The 17485-nt window shown below is 40.0% G+C and overlaps 1 protein-coding gene across 1 annotated transcript in view; it reads right to left on the reverse strand.

Annotated features, from left to right (window-relative positions):
• Window positions 1–2574: 2574 nt before the first annotated feature.
• ACER3 (alkaline ceramidase 3) overlaps window positions 2575–17485 on the reverse strand; it is a 60446-nt gene continuing 45535 nt past the window's right edge. The window contains exons 7-11 of the mRNA XM_069808585.1: window positions 17292–17350; window positions 13882–13983; window positions 10947–11051; window positions 9205–9250; window positions 2575–8985 (exon numbers count right to left, since the gene is read on the reverse strand). Of these exons, the coding sequence (XP_069664686.1) occupies window positions 8932–8985; window positions 9205–9250; window positions 10947–11051; window positions 13882–13983; window positions 17292–17350 (366 nt within the window). The 3' untranslated portion in view covers window positions 2575–8931. The remainder of the gene's footprint in view (window positions 8986–9204; window positions 9251–10946; window positions 11052–13881; window positions 13984–17291; window positions 17351–17485) is intronic.

The following is a 17485-nucleotide window of genomic DNA, read 5'->3' on the forward strand; positions in this document are numbered from 1 at the left end:
TTTGACATCAGTTTACATCAGCAGAGTAACTCAATTAATTCAATTTCTGTGGGATCATGCGAGCTGCTATTCATTAGCATTCACCTACCTGATCTCAGCAATGAGAAATCACTGAGTCAGAGCCCTCGATGTCTCAAGGCATCGCTGGGTGCTGTGGGCGCGCGGTCCACAGAGCTCCACACACCAAGCTCCGGCTGATCCCCATGCTGGCTCTACGTGCGTGTCAGTGCCATTAATTACTGCTAATTTCATTAAGTCGGCATGTGCCTCTTGCATGCAAATTACAAAGTCAGACTCAGTGAAGGAGATTAATGAGGTTGGATGTTTTTCAGTGGCTATTTGGATTGCCATAGCAGCTGGAAAGTGTCATGCACCAAGACCCTTGGGTGTTGCATGTGAGCAAGGTGAGATAGCTCCAAGCTGGGTATCTCACTTCAGTAAGGAATTTAGAAGCCAGGATGCCGAATTAACTATGCTCATTGCGAAGCAGGTCTAAAGTAAGTCTGTGCAGCTTCTGCTTGTAGGTTGGGATGTTTTATCCATCACACGTGGTGCTCCACACAACATTAGTCCCGTGTTCGCAAACACAGGTTCCCTTGTATGCACAAGGTGAATGAGAACATCATCCCAGCTCTGTTCCTGCTCAGGGTGCAGGGGACCTCCCTGAGCTCCAGGTCTCACCACATTATCCCCTCTCGGGCACTCAGGTGACTGAGGCTGAATCCAGACATTCGTCCTTGTCCTGCCTTTGTTGATCCTCCCTCCCAAGCCAGCACAACCATGGTGGAGTTGTCTGTCTGTCCTGTCCCCATGGGGACGCATCAGAGAAGCCCTGCTGAATGCCAGTCTGCTGTTGGACCTACCCCTTCAGGAACCCAAGTTTGCCCTGTCTTAGCTGTTGGAGAAGCGGCTGTTTGGGGAGGCAGAGACTTCTTCTTGGGGAGGCACCTTCAGGCAGATGGCCTTGAAGATGTTCTCTGAGGACACACAGCTCTCCTGGGTAGTGCCAAATCACTGATCTCACCTCCGGCCAGTTCAAGTCTTGTTTTCCATAAGGCTAGGAGATAACATAAGCATGTTCAACAGAAGCATGTTGAATGCTTGGTCCCTCTGGGTAAGAGCTAAACCAAGATCAGTTGGTCTGCTTAGGGTACATTCACAGCAAAAACGAGTCACCCACTGACCCCCAGAGGAGACAGATCCATCATAGCTCCATTAGTGACTCCATTATCTCCACCATCCCCATGCAAGTAGCACCAAAGGTCCAGGCTGGATTGCCAGCTCCTCTGCCAAACTGGCAGCAACTGTCTCCATTGTGGGTACAGCACCGAGCACAGCCAGGTCTCTGGTTAGAGCCACTGGGCTTAAAGTGTTGCAAAAATATAGCTTCAGTTTAAGCCTTTGAGCAGGCTGAATAAAGAAAAAAACAGGGGAGCATGGGGGGCGGGGGGGGGGAAGAGGGAATGGGAAATTAATAAAGCTGCAAGTAAATTGGCAGTCTTGAAAGGGAATTGTCAAGCTCAAAATTGAATTTTCTTGTTGGGAGGAGGTCTTTGACAGAACCACAATGTTTTTATCCCCAGGGAAATTTCAAAGTATTACTCAGTTTTAGGCTAGCCGCAAGCTCAAAATGCAAAGCTGGATTTCACCCAGCCCAGCATTCAGGCAATGCTTGTCTGTGGAGTTCAGATGTGCCTCTGTGTTCAGCACCACCGAGCAAGCAACGAGAGGAGGTGCCGGTGGTTCCCCCAGACATTTACACCACTGGCTGTGAGGTTTCCCGCCCCGTGTTTTGTCCCCCGAATATTTAGTTCAATGTTGTCCCTGTAACAGTCACGAGCAGGAGAAAATGGTGTCTCTGCGTAGGACCTGGGAGAGCTACCAGAAGTGGGGGAAATACCTAGTGGTCACTACCCAACCCTGGCTGCTGGGGTATGATGAGACTTGCTGGCTAAGTGCCTGCTGGTCCACGATTTCTGCCTGGAGAGGTTCTGCCCTGCAGTGATTATCCTCCTCTCTCACTGAAAGAAATGGAAAAGGGTGAGGCAAAGGATGTGCAAACTGCATGCTCCAAGCTGACGGCATGTTCACCTGACTCCTGCCTTTCCCTCTCCCACCCATGTCAAGCACCTGAATTCCCTTCTAACTGGTGTGCACTGGGGAAGGCCTTTGTAGGTGTGAAGATCCTGCACTATTTGCAGTCAGCACTACACCTCCGAGCAAGGTCCAGTGCTCAAAGAGCCCCAGCACACGGCAGTAAAGATGGGGGAACCCCAGAGCCTTGCACGGGAGTTCAAAATGAACGTAATCACATCTCCATTTTAAAATGTTTCTGTTTGCTGGATGGCTGCAGGCAAGAAGCCATGACGACCAAGCTTTGTGCTACTACCGTGGGCGCTCAGACTGTCATAGCTGCAGGCAGGCAGCTTCCCCATCACTGCGGGTCATACAAATCCTGCTGCTCTACTTGTGCACCCACCAGCCAAGACGTAGAACCACCCATCTACTGAATAGCGTCAAGATGAACCAGCCAGCCCTGTGCAACACAAAAGCCAAGAAACACCTAGGAAAAGCTGTATTTAAAACAGAATTCTTTAATAATTTGAACTATAAAGACAGAAATTAGTGCTTGACTGCAGCATGAATAACAAATGAAATACATTAAATATTTCAAAACTACTGTGCTTTGCAAAACAAGATATGCTCATACATATAAGCCTAATGTTAGTTACCAGCTGGTTTGGTATGAAGAATCAGTTTAGTATATCAAAACTGTCAATAAACATTGCTCAATGCAGCCGTGTTTTACAAGTCAACTGCTATTCACCTGTCACAGTGTTGTTATCTATCTGCAACAATATACTGAATTTCAGGAAAAACCCCACACACGTTAGAACTAATAGTGTCAATGTTAGAAAGTTTGGTCATGTAACACGCGGGGTATTTCATGTCCATTACAGGTGGACAAATGTTATTTGCTAAGACAGTAAACATCATCAGTGCATTAAGATGAGTTCAATAGTCAACATCATTTTGGAAGATCAAAAGGAAAAATCAGTTCCTGTTCAGTCTAAGAGTAACTACTGCTTATGCTGCTTGAAAGTCTCTCTTTCAAAATCCAGGGAGCAACAGCATACACAACCAAAATTCTTCCACAGCAGCTGGCCAAGGCTTTAATTTAGAAAACATTTTGGTACATGATTTGCTATGAGCATGTGTGAAAGCCCACTCTATTCGACATTGGCTTTGGAGAAACATATATATGTTCCAGAGCTTTGGGGAAAGAAGGATGAATCTGAGATTGTGCTTACAGCTATTCCTGTGGACAAATAATCAAAAGACCCTTTATCTTTGCATTTTTAAAATCTCAACAATCTGCTCTAAACATTAGGCAGATTCAACTTGTGTGAAATATGTGCAAAAAAAAATTTGCAGGCACTGGTTTAGGGTCTTACATTAGCTGGATTCTGAACTTGGTTCTTCTTAAATGTGCAATTACATGCTTAATCAAATCTAAACACTTTCAACAAGTCAAAAGGGAAAGTTCTGAAGTAAAGAGGTTCAGGCATCAACCCTGCCCCAAAATTGTACATATGAATCCCCATATCCCCAGTCCTGTTTGGAGCATCTGGCTGGGAGCTCCAGTAATGGGGCTCTGCATAAAGTGCTTGCTTGCCTGCTGCGCCCTCACACTGCCTGTCCCTGAACTACACACACTAAAATAAACAGCTGTGGGGATAAATCCCTCAAGGAGCTTTCAAAATCTGAAAAGATGCAACAGCATCAGGGACATGGGGTAGTCAGGCTCGAATTTGAGCCAAGCAGAGGCAGCCACGCACTGGATAACTACGTTTCTGGAAAACAACTAAAAAGAGTTCTGTGACTCCTGCAGTAGGAGTATTTTTAACAAAAAACAAACTGTCTTCCCACCTACCAAGGACCCTGTCTTATGGACCCCAGGAGAAAACACAGCCTCAGCTCTCAGAAAAGACTTGCGACAAAGAGATCAGGCACTTGGCAGCCATAGGCAGTCACAAGCAAGAAACTGAACAAAGAAACCCAAAACCAGTCTTAATAGTTATACAGTGTATTCTCTGTAGTTACATTACAGACTCTCAAACAAAGCTGGCAGAGGATGTTCCAGATGGGTAAGAAATGTGTTCATTCATGTACAAAACAATCCATGTCACGTTCCATCCTCATAAACAAACAGCTGAATAATCTACAATGAACCGAATGTAACAGAGGGTACATCACTTCTATGGTGAAGAGTGAAGAGTCAGCATGGAAAGTTAAATGTATAAATAGCAAAACATTCAAACTTGTTACGTAAGTATCTAAAGTGCAGTTATCAGGAAGGTGGTTGACCTAATACTACGGGATTCTGTGCTTAATCTTTTGTTACTCTCTTTTCATGTAAGATTTCTTAATCTCCTTCTGGCTTTTGCTTCTCATGGGTAATAAAGACTTCATCATTTATCCCTCTTCATACTAAAGTCTCACAGTTAAACAGTACTTTGCAGTTAAAGCCTCCCACCGCCTACTTAAAGTGCAGATGGGGTTTCTTTAAAGTCAATCAACTGTTTTACCTGAATATGTTATTTTAAATTATGGGGCACACGTTCCACCAAAGTTAAAGTGTGTTCCTGGATTCTGAGGTCTACTGAAGAAAACAGCAGTGCTGCTTCGTTAGAGCTCATCTTCCACTGAGAAGTGTTATATTGAATTGTTTCACCACCTGCTATCAAATGCTAAAAATATATCCAGAGAGAAACAGGTTTAAAAAAAAAAAAAAAAAAAAAAAAGAATGGTATTACCAAAATTCTTGAATGCAGACTAAAAAACGTGGTAGTGACTGAGAGAAACACTTGTGATACTGGGAGGATTTTCTGTTGCTAAGAGTTTCACATGGAGGGGTTAGCTGAAAAACTCATTCAGCTGTTCGAAACCAGCTGTTGGAAGCAAATGCACTACAGCCAAAAGAATCAACTGCATTTCAAATCATACAATTTCCCTTCAGCCAAACAAGACAGCACAATATTAGATTAAAAGAGAATTAAAACTAATTATAAAACAGTATTTTCCATCACATCTCTTCCAAAACCACGTAAAACAAGTTACACTGTTTGCATCTTAGCTTTAAATATAACTTAACTGCCAAAAAGGTTTCACTTCACCTGTCTGAATTAAAGTCCTCCTACTCGTATCTCTTTCTAAAGCAGCCGGACTTCTGCATGCAGATGAACAGCAGACTGAGCACAACCTGAAAGTGTCAGACACTGAACAAGTCAGGATGTTTACGGAGAGTGAACAGTCAGCCGCAGATCAATACAATACTGTTGCCAACCTCAGGGGCTGCATGGTCTAAGTCAGGCTGCTCTAACATCTGCACATTCAGGCAGATATAATTAAGGGCACAGGTATTGTACAATACATGACAGAGGTAGATCGGCAAGTGATAAGACTGCATATTCCAATTCTGACTATGGGGTAGTCTTCTAAACACTCGCACGTAGCACATCGTCCTTGTGCTAAAGAAAAAGCATTAAAATGAAGTCCGGAGATGACTAATACTGCTAGCTAACAGCACTGCCTTCAAAACACAGGTGAGTTTCATCCTGATGGCAGATTTCTGTTTATCATGTCTTATCTCCAGTTCTGGATAACGCATGTCTTGAGCTGTATCCAGAGAATCTAGATTCCCAGCGTAAGGTATGGTGTTGATCTGTATTGGGAGAGTAATTCTGAGGTTTTTCTTTTAATTCCAAGAAGAATTTTTCAGCTCACTGTCTGCAGAACTGCGTGCTGTGGATCTGTGCCAAGCCGATGGTCGTAAGGTGGCAGATTTCCTGGTTCTTCACGGATATTAAAGAATAAGAGTTCATAGCTATCAAGTCTGTCCAATACGTCCTGTAGGATTCATATTAAACAACACCTACTACTTCCCTAATTCCCTTTAAAGTAGCTGCTGTCTGAATCCTACTCAAAAAATAGGATCAAAGACGACCCACCTTATAAGATGTAGTGCAAGAAAAGTTTAGGATATGCTGCTCTAATGTTTGTAGAAAAAGATCAGCATGTCATACAAGTGATATAAATAAAAAACAATTTAACAGACATTTAACACATTACAGGAGTAAGGATGTATGTCTTTCCAGGCACTAGAAAAAGCAGTCTGAATTTCAGTGACATGCAGTTAAAACTGGCTTGCCATTTTCAATATCACTCACAAGATCAGTAAGGCAGTGAAACCAAAGCACCCATAATTTTAGATTATTTATGCTTAGAAGGATACACAAGTAAATTACATTCTTCAGGGTCTAACATAACCTGAAAGAAAGGCTACTGGAAGGGTGGTAGAATGTTTTTGGTCATTTGGAATGAAGGAATAAGACAATTTTTTTAAAGATGAAAACATCAGTGACAAATGGTATGTGAATGAAAAGCTAAAATTAAAACAAGAGCTTTTCCAACCTTTTCTTAAAATCCTCACAATTTAATTCAACAAGATCTGAAAAAACCCATACACTTCCTAGTTGAAAACGTGTAGGAGGATCAACAAATGTCTTCAAAATATACCACTGTAGAGATGTCTTATCAATAAGAAAGTGGCTTTTCAGCACACTCTGGTTCCTGCAATTACAGGGAAACCAAACAGAGCCCCCAGATCCTCCAGTAACAAAACTAAGGCCACTAAAATAAAAGTTTTGTTCATTTTCTTAAAAATAATACCATACCTAGCAGATATCACAAGTGACTGTTGACATGTCTTGTTGCTGCGCTGCTCCTATTATGGGACTCTTTCCCTAACTTATGAAAACATGTAAACATACTAAATAAGAAAATCAGATACAGTGTGCAGAAGGATGTTTAAAAGAGCCTGGAGGTGAATAGGCAGGCACTTATTTTTAAGCTACATTTTTAAAACAGTTCTCAAATCTCTTCACAAAAAATATGCCTTCTGGATAATTGAAGACATTTGATCCAAGACAGCATTTTCCTACCTCTGTGATAGTTATTCCAACCTCTTTCAGTCTGAAGGTCACTCATATCCCAACACAGATACTGAGCTTGTCTATGGAACTGGAGTCTACTGACAACAAATTTGTTCTAAATTTACCATTCAGGAGTCTTTATAGTGTTTTACAGGTTGAAATGCACTACTATCAGGACATGCTTAAACCTCACTGAAGTCAGAAAAGGTTAAGTATCTTTTTCTAGCCAAAAGTTTGGGTCTATTTGATCCCAAGAGTCCAGGGTCAGTCACATAACAAAAGCTATGATTTTATTTGGAGATTTGCCAATTTGTAGGAGTGCTACTGATGGACAGATTTCATGGAAGATGCAGCTAAGCTGCAAACAGGAAAAAAGACATTAAAGGGAGGAGACCATTTTAGTCAGCGCTGATTGTACAACAGCCAGGACTTTGTGATCTGGGAGACAGCTTTATAGCTATGTTACTGTGCCTTGCTGCTGTGGGCACATTTTAAATCGATACAGAATGGGATTTCCAATCAGTCTGAGCTTTTCCCTTTTTTCCTTCACGGCAAGAAGGATAAATCCCTCAGAGCATCAAAAGCAGACAAAAATTGCATAGCATGGCAGCTAGGAGGCCCAGAGACAGGCTCCATTAGTTGCCCCAAGATCTGAAGAGTCAAAACCACAGCCTCCAATATGAGGTATATTTTGAAAAACTGTCTTAGTTCAAAGTTTTCTTTATGCTCACTTACTAACTTTCATCAGCTGGGTAGATAAAAATTGCAGAAACCAGAGGGTTTGTCTCCCCTGTTAATCCCCAAAGTTTGGTTTTAAAAAGGTGGTCAACTTTCCACAGACTAACCATGTGATGGACAGATTAAGAGCAAACAATCAAAGTGCTACCCATTATATTTTGGGGTATCCTCAACATCAATCTTGTTCTTTACTCTTTCTTCAGTATTTCTGAATAATAAGATGCTTCTGAAAGTCAGACCAATATTTAAGACTTGTAAAATAAGGGAAAGAGATGAATTCAAAGCTGAACTAGCACACATCTAAGGTGTTTGTCAATCTATAGTGTGAATGGGACATGGGGAGTAAAAAGTATGGATAGAAAAGGGAGACATGTAAATAATAATTATAAAAAATAAAAAAAGTGTTTCTTGTGTTTATACAGTCACCCTGCAGTCTCTTGATAGATCACTGGTCAAACAAATTAGGAATTCAGTTTCCACACACAAACCAGAACCCCTATAATGCTTCACCATCTTAAGTGTCTTCCGCCGGTCACACCCTGGAACATCCTCCACGATGTACCTCAGTTGGACTAAGAGAAAATGGAAGCTTGGTACAAAATCAACTAAATGGCACAGGTATCCCAACCGTTTCACTTAAAATATAAATTGCAAAGGAGGCTGTGGAAAAGCAAGATAGAATAAAGCCCTAAATCAATCTTTACATACTTCATTAATTGTATAAAAGTGCAAGATTAAAGTAGTTCAGGTTAAGCATTCAGTTCACTTCAGGCCACACAAATGCTTAGCTTGGCCATCAATGGCCTGTTTTTGTCATTCAGTTACTAACATTAGTTTAAATGACAGAAAGAACAACAACTGAATGAAAAACGTATGCAATCCACTTCAAAAATGGTTAGTTTTCTGTGACCAGCACGAAATATTAGCTCAGTATCATCAGCTATACAATATATACATAAAAATATTGTGTCTTAATCTTTGTTTTAACAACTTAGAATAAAGCTGTACTAAACATTATTTCCCTAGCGTGCCAGCTCTTTGCTCTGTTCTGGCTGGCTGACCTAGTAACACAGAGAAGTCCTTTTATAGCAATGGTACTTGAATTGATCCATAATTTTGACACTTCAGCCATAGTAACTGTTGAATCACTTTATTCAGCCAGGCTAGGTGATCGCATGTGACTGCCTAGGTCTCACAGTCAAAGCTTCTTGGGCGGCTCCACAAGAAGAACAGGCCATATTCCAAAAACAAACTGTTAAAAGAAAAATAGGAAAAGGGGAAAGATTTCCTGGAACTTTATGTCTCTTGGTTAACACCGTTAACCATCATTTCAACTGCACTTCTTGGGATGTAAGTAGAAATCAAAGACAGTACCCTAACAGGCATAATCAGTGAGCCCCACTGCAAGTTCAAAGCACAAGATATCAGAATGCTGCAGCCCATTAATGGACACAAAATATTGCTCGCTTACCTTCACCTTTGGCCTGTGTTTCAGGAAAAGTGTCCTTGTGTATAAACTGAGGAAAAGGAGAAAAGCATGCTTAAAATTTCATGTGTAAGACAGCATATAAAATAATAATGATGTACTAATACCAGTTATATTTTCCAACTAGAAAAGAATTGTTTCTCTGATTGCAGAGCTACCCATTCTGCCTAGATTTACACAAAGTAGGAGACATTAGCCTACGGTAAATCCCTCTGTGCTAGACTATGATTAGCAAACTAATCTACCTTATCACCTTTGTGGGGAGAAAGAAAGAAACCCAGAGAAGTAAATTCTCTCTCCACTGTGGAAAAGACCAAACAGAGACTAGAGCCTGTCATTTTGGAAGGATGAAATTAAATCAGTGTACCACAAAATATAGCAGATGTTAAGGGGGATGGGGGGGCAGGGGAAAGCATCATAGCTTGATTCTGTAGCTCATATAGACCCTCTCTCTTCAGCAGATGTTTTCCTGTGTATGACCTCACTTTTTTAAGCAGACATAGGTGATGCCGCTATGTGGCTGAGGAAATACTAGGGAAACTACTGCAGGGAAAGCATGGACTTCATTGGGGTAGGACAGAGAAATCGGGCACCTGCACGTTCCCCAAGGGCTAGAGGACACAAACCCAAATTATTTTTTCTGTGCAGCATGCTGGAAAAAACTTGCCTATGCTTTCCAAACTCTCTGCATCAGCTTGCTTTCTGTAAGGAATTTTCATCAAAAGAGTATCTCAAGCTGTTTAGGGCAGCAGACAACCTGTCAGCCAAAATGGAGCAGCTGTTTTCCACATACCATGACATATTTTATATATACACATACATATACAAGTACATATAGATACACATCCACATATACATGTGTATATGTACATATCTACGTACATGTAGATATAAAAAAAAGCTCTCAGAATAGCTACTGGAAATGTACTTATTTTTCCTTGCATTTTCCTTTTACTAGCTATTTTAACATCTGACGAAAAAGGAGAATCTATGTTAGATGTAGAAAAACTGATACGTAATCAAGTTTTCTCAACTACATAGAAAGTATCTGTAAAACAGACATTCTCTTATGGTTAAGTGGTAAAACATTATTTCATTACGTAACGAACAAACTACAGAAATTCTTCAGAGTCTAGCTTAAATTCTATTTTTGCTCCTGGCTCCACTAGATGGTGGTATAGAGCAAAAAACAGAGACAAAAATCTGCTGGCTGCAGACTTGCTAACTTAGGCTCTCATTTAAGTCTCCTTCTAAAACTAATATCCTGCCCTTCTGGGAGCAGCACTGCTCCAACTTCAGCCGTCACCCTTCTGCTCTATAGCATGATGCCTGCTAGTTTTCAGGAGCGACAGTGCCTATCAAAAAGATTAGTTACACTTCTACAATTAAACATGTTTTAAGTACTTCAAGATTGCTGCTCAAGAACAGAAAGGTATTAATAGCTTACATTTTGAAATTAATATACTGTCAAATAGTTTTGCAGTTTAACTGCTACAAGGTTCCCATTTCTGAATTGCAATTTCATGAAGAACCATGACTATTTAAACAATACAAATTAATTTTACATAGTTTTTAGACCAGTTGCAAAGAGGAAAGAAAAACTCCCACCAGTTTAGTAAGAAGTAATTTTCCTGCTTTTCTGGACAATACAACACCTTCAAGTAAATCTGAACCTGGGAAAACTCCTAAGTGCTTTATGAGCATCCAGTTTAGAAAACATTTCCTACCTTAGCAGGATATGAAGGTAAGAGCCCAGGCCTGTGAGAATATGCCACCATGCATGAAACTGTGTTACAGCTCCCACAACAGGAGGCATCTTCTCTCGTAGTGCTCTGTAAGAAAGAAACATCATGCACTGTTTAGGGTTTTTTTTTTTTTCAAGCTAAGTTATCTCAAATTGTAGTGCTTGACTGTTGGATCACACATTACTGTTTCCGTATCTCAGGCATGTGCTTCACGAGTAAGGCTTCACATAGTCAGGCTTTCAGCAGGTGAGGAACAGCAGTTACACCTTATACTGCCAGTACAGAAAGATATTAGCAAACTGGCTTTCTTACACATTTGAAGAAAGCACACACTTCTTCATACAATCAGTGATCAGTGACTTCTGGACTCAAATTTCAGGGAATTATATTTATGGCACCCCACAGTCCCAAATGAGTTCTATCATTCTCCTCCCCAAAACCCTGTGAACTACTGTCCACAGGATGAAATGCTGAGTTTAAGATCTGAGAGAGGAGATGGGATCCATCAGACATCACCACTTCACATCTGGCAATCACACCACCTACTCTCCAGCTCCACAGAGGCTTAGCTTGCCTTTCTCTGTTGAACTCTAAAAAACGGGCAAAATGGGTGTTTAGTAAGGAAGCAATGAAAGTAGAGGGTCTGAAGTACTCCGCCAACATGCTTTGTATTTTGCACAGTTATGGAGTGTGAGCTTCTTGGGAAGAGGCTAAGGGATGGACATAGAGAAAGGGAAGGAACTACCCTGCCCTGATTTCTCCTGCTCACTAGGCTTCTGCAGATAACGCCTATTTTGGTTGATGGTGGAGCAAATGTTTGCATCTGCCTGTCTCCTTTTTTGACTTTCATTTCACATTCAGTCAAAACAAAAAATGGAAAACAATGATCACAGGTGTTAAGGAAGAAAAATCTGCAGCTTCTATAATTCTTTCTTACTGCTTGATATTACAGTGTTCAGTCCTCCTGACTAAATGCTAATCCCTGAGCTACCTCTTAGTTTCCAGAGCTGCTCAGTCACAAATATGAACACAGAGCTTTGATTTAGTCAGCCCAGAAATGACATAGGGGAACACAAAGACTGTCACACTGGCACAGCCTCTGAGCCTTTGGATGGCAGGAAATCTCAAAGCTCAAATTCAAAAGTGCATGGATCCAACCAGGGAAGCTGAGTGCTATAGAGTATTTTTTTTTTATTTGGGGGGGGGGGGGGGGGGGGGGGTTGGTGGTTGTTTTTTGTTTTGTTTTGTTTTTAAATAAGTTCCAGATTTAATGAATATGGAAAACCAAAAACTGAACCAAAATACAATTTTGAACATTAAAACCAAAAAGAGCAGGTAGGTGGATGATTCACAAGTTAGATCATTAAAGAATAAAAAATTACAAGGAGCTGGAATATATTTTCCCCAAAGGTTCCATACCACCTGGACAAATTCAAGGCTCTGCAGACATCCGATTAAAGCTAGTAAACAAGCGTATTTATTTTTTTCCAGCACCATAACCAAACAAGTATTACAGGAGGTATGCTAACTTTTTTTTCCCTTTACAAAATGAGGATGGAAAAAAGTGCTTCAGCAGCTGGTGTAATCTTTGAGTCTAGGAACAAGTTCAAAAGCCCCACGGACCTGCAGCAGCTCATCAGGCTTGGAGAATTGGGGGTTATGATCTCACCAGTGATGTGATGCAGCTGCAAAAATCAACCCTGATGCCAATATTTGCAAAGTCACTGTATACCCACCCACTTGTGTTGGCAAATAACTTTTCTATCCCATCTGTATGAAGCATTTCTAGGGATGAGGCACCATGTATTATATTCAGTACACCTATATTTTTAAAAAAAAGTTTCAAGAAAACTCTGTTGGTGTTAACTTTCAATTGACCTAGCCTAGTGCAGGGACTACAGAGCCAAAAGGGACAGATGGAAAACACTAAACATCTTCACAGCACACTACGATCTGACCCTGACAAAGCAACCTTCTAGGACAATTGTGTACACCACAGATTCAGCAGCATAACAGCATATCAGATAGTCAAGAATGGATTTTCTGGATGCTGGCATCAACCTTTCCATCTTCTCCAGCTTGTAGTGGAACACAAGCATCATAACTAAGCAAAAGAAAGGTGCCACAATGCAGTTGCCCAGTTCCAGAGGAACACATGTTAAGAGAACAACCTGTTGGACTGGTGTTCTTTCTTGCACGGACAGGATATCTAGCCATACAACGAGATGGTGGGCTCCTACAAGCTTTGTCTGGAGGCCTCTTTTACCCCATTTGGCAATACACTAAGCAGAGAGGAAGTCTTTCCTGGCCTTCTCTATGAGTGCTAAGCTAGAAGACTTTAGGCTAATGATGACAGCCAAGCACAGTGTATTGACTCACAGTTACTGTTCCTTCCGAGATGCTCAAACAGCTGTTGTTTATTGTGACAGATATATTGAAAGAGATATTTCTTTAACCTGCAGAACTACTGGTTTTGATATTTTCCTGGGAAATGGCAAGAGCAGAAGCAAAAAAAAAAAAAAAGGCAGGATAAAACACTCATTCAGATGAAATCAAGTGTGAATAGTAGGCTTTAGCAAGCCACAGATCCTCAAAATTACTTCAGTGACATTACTTTCTCTCAATTTAAGTTGAAGCTAAAGAGAAATAGCAATTATTTAAAAAAATAAATCTATTCATGGATTAAAAAAAAAAATGTTAAAAAAACCTGTTGAGTGCTGAATCTAGTCATGAGCAAACTGGGTAAAACCCTCGTGAATATTTTGTAGGCAGCATACCATGCATACCATGAGATGGACTTGAATATACACTGCATTAAAAACAAAGCTTTATGCTAGAAGACTATACACTGCATTAAAAACAAAGCTTTATGCTAGAAGACTATTAAGAGCTATCCAGACAAATTGAAAGAACTCACCTCAATTTATCACAGAAAATATTGTCCACATTCCAGAGAAAAAATCCCATTAAAAATACAGTTAAAGATGTATAGCCTAGACCCCTAAGCCATGGGTATACCCTAGAGAGAGAGGAATAATGCAAGTTTAGTTCAAGATGCTTTAAAGGCAGCTTGTAACATACATAAATACTATTACATACAAATAAACAGGGTTTTATTTTTCTTCTCCCAAAGGGAAAAATACCAACTTCAAATCTCATCTATTTAAGTACTATATTTTACCTCCTCCCCTCTCCTGAATTCTCATTCTCTGAGACTGATCTTTTAAATGTTTTACTTCTATATTTCTAATTGTTCCCCTAAATACTGCTCTCTCCTAACGCAAGTAAGTGGGAAAACTGAAGTTGGCTAAAAGGTACTGATTCTTCAGTCCCATGTATAATCTTCCAGTTAAAAAATAGCCATGCTACAAATTAGGACTCTCCCAAAAGAAGAGGCTCTTTTCCAACACATGATATCCCTATACTAGGGGACTTGTTTAAACAAGGTCTTTCAAAATGACTGTAGTCTTTTGTGAACATAGACCACCATGACCAACAACTAACCAAATGAATAGTTTTAGAAAACAGTAATTTCATGTTGTATTTTATTGTTGAGTGCTATTGGGGATGGAAAAATGGCAATTTCATTTTGGGAGAGAAAAAAATCTTCTTTAGGATACGGGAAACACACTGAAGAATCAGATGCAAGAAACTGCATCATTAATAAATTTACCATCACTATCTGCATTCAGGTTAGACCATGGAATTGTAAACTTCCTACACGAAGTTGGTAGCATTTGCTCCTTTCCCACTAATAAGACAAGTTCAAAAGCAAACCCATTTCCAAACCTAAAAGGCTGCCATGAAATACCGTTCAAGTTATTTTTAAACATTATGAATGCACAGTTTAGATTCTAGGTTAAACACATTCCTGAGCTACTTTTTCTCCACTGTGTTATACACAGTACACATTTCAGAGCTGTGAGCACTGGCAACCAAAATGCGCAAAACACAACAAGTCGAGCTTCTTCCACAAGGCAAGCTAACCAGATACAAGTTGTACATGTTCACAAGTGCACTGCCAAAATAAACTAGCAAAATTATTATTTGTTTAGTCTAATAAATGCATGGAGCACCATGTGGTACACAGCAAAGACTACACTATAATATTCCCAACTCAGTGCTGTAGAGACATAAGCAAGCCCAGGACATGAAAGAGCACTAAATGGTATGTTATACATGCTGGTAATTTGGTAATTATAGCTAGAATTGTTCAGGGAATAAATGGTGGTGTTTTGTGAAGGAATGAGAGAGAGGCTGGCATCACTTATTAACGGGGAACATGCTTTGTGTACAGAGAACAACATTTGCCAAGTTGTAATCTTGGGAAGGAAGCAGACCCAAGAAAGAGATGAAATGTGTAGGGGAAACAGGCAGGAACCGCAACAGACGATGAGGATAGGAGGCAGCAGCAGCTTGGAAAGAATAACATGCTGTTCTTTGCGATTTTTACTCTAAGCTCAGAGCGACTTCAAGCCCCACACTAAGAAATATGGGTGATAGGAAGCTAATATGTATTAAGGAAGTAAGAAACAAAATAAGCAGAAATTGGGGTCAATATGTAAGTTGAAGCAGGCTTGGACAAGTGCTAGCACTATCAATGGAAAGGTAGGAATATGTTTTAGCAATGCAGAGGAAGTAAATCTGAAAGCGTACTTGGGGATGACTTTTAGAGAAAAGAAAGGGTACCTTCAGGTTGGCACAGCTTCTCTAGCAGAACTAATTTAAAATTATTAGTAGTTTAGTTAAAATTTAAAAGAAGTTTAAACCTACTTCTCTTCCCGTCCTAACTTTCTAACCAGTTTGCATAATACAACCAAAGGGTGAAGCAAGTCTTTGTAGGGCCATGTTGCAATGAAGTGATCTAGCTAATTAAGAAAATACACTCCAAACTCCTGAAATTGAAGCAAAAAAGTAGGTGGAACTTCAGAGACAGACTTTGCTGGAGGAAAACAATGCATGATACCCTGAGAGGGAGGATGGCAGTGTTACTGATAGTGACAGAAGACAATGAAATGCTTCAGAAATAATGAGAATGCACAAGCGTGTGGAATTTGCAGAACTGCAAAGACAGCAGGCCTAAGGGTTTGTCTACACAGACAGAAAGACATTCAATCTAAGTGACTAGAACTGTGCTAAATCCTTGTATAAGAACAAAATTAAAATGACCTGAACTTGATTCAACTTAGTTTTCCTTGGAAGTGAATGAAGGTAATATCACTTAAGATCTCTAGCTCAGGATTAAAATTTCCATGTTCATGGGTTTGGAAAGTGCCTTTAAACTGATGCTTGTTTCTAAAGCCACAAGCAACACGCTATCAGTTTTAAGTTCTTCTTGCTTAATAAAAGTCTATGAACATTTACACTTGGTCTGTGGGGATTTCTTGGGGAAAAGTCAAACCAAATTAACTGAAACTGCAACTGGAAGGTGATTCAATGAATCTACTTTAAATTCACACCTTTTGTTAAATTCTTCCTTGTGTTCCTGAACAGATGTGTGTGTAACTCAAAACAAAGATTAACAAAAAACACATTTAGAATGAAGACAGTAGACAGAAATCAGTAACTTTCAGGGGCAATCCCCAAACAACACACATAGGGGAGAGCCAGGAAGGGGCAACCACCTGAGTCCCTGAGACCTAAAGGTATGTGTTTACTCCAACACTGATTCAATTCCTTTTTCTTCACTTCTACCCAGCAACTCTGTGCTCTGATGATTCTAATGCTTCTCAACGTCTCTTAACATTTCTAATACCCTTTTGTTTGTTATAAATAGTTTGTATTTCAATTTCCATAACGTATCCCTAACCTTATCCAGTCAAAACTGTACAGAAAACTATCATTTAACCTTTTGTGTCATTATCTTTTACATTTGAATTTTAGATACTTGAGCAGGGAAAAGGAAAGGAAAATATTAACCGATGGTTCAGCTCTGCAGTCTTACTCTAACCCTTCTCAAAGTATCATCCTTAGAGTTTGGACACTGGCAATAGATTTCACATGTTACCCAGCAATATGAAGAACAGAGACTCCACTCCCCTTGAAGTCCCAGGCTAACAGCTGAAGCCTCTAGCAGAACGCCTGGCAGTGAACACTGATCGTAAGTGTAGAGATATCAGTTTTGTTTAATGTTATCCCCGTCAAAAAAATGCAAGGAGATGAGCCATTCCTTTTCAAACAAGCAGAGCATATAAGCTAGCATTATGTACCTTGTTAAAGAAATTTTGCCATTGCCAATTTCTCATGTTAAATGTTAATTTCTCATGTTAAAAAAAAGATGAAATTGCTAAGTTATATTTTATAAAGCTGAACTGAACAGTTACTTACCATAATACTATATAAACAGATCGTAGAACTATAATGGAAACTAGTGTTCCATACATGATCTGGAAATAAAAACAGAGATAAAATCAGCTGAATTCAAGAGACTTTATAAAACACTACAGAAGTAAAAAATTTTTGAAGCCTCGGTTGATTTTTATTCCTTAGTCTCAGGAAAATAGTATCCCCTTTAACTTCCT

The sequence above is a fragment of the Haliaeetus albicilla genome, chromosome 20 (assembly GCF_947461875.1).
Source record: "Haliaeetus albicilla chromosome 20, bHalAlb1.1, whole genome shotgun sequence".
Classification (NCBI taxonomy): Eukaryota; Metazoa; Chordata; class Aves; order Accipitriformes; family Accipitridae; genus Haliaeetus; species Haliaeetus albicilla.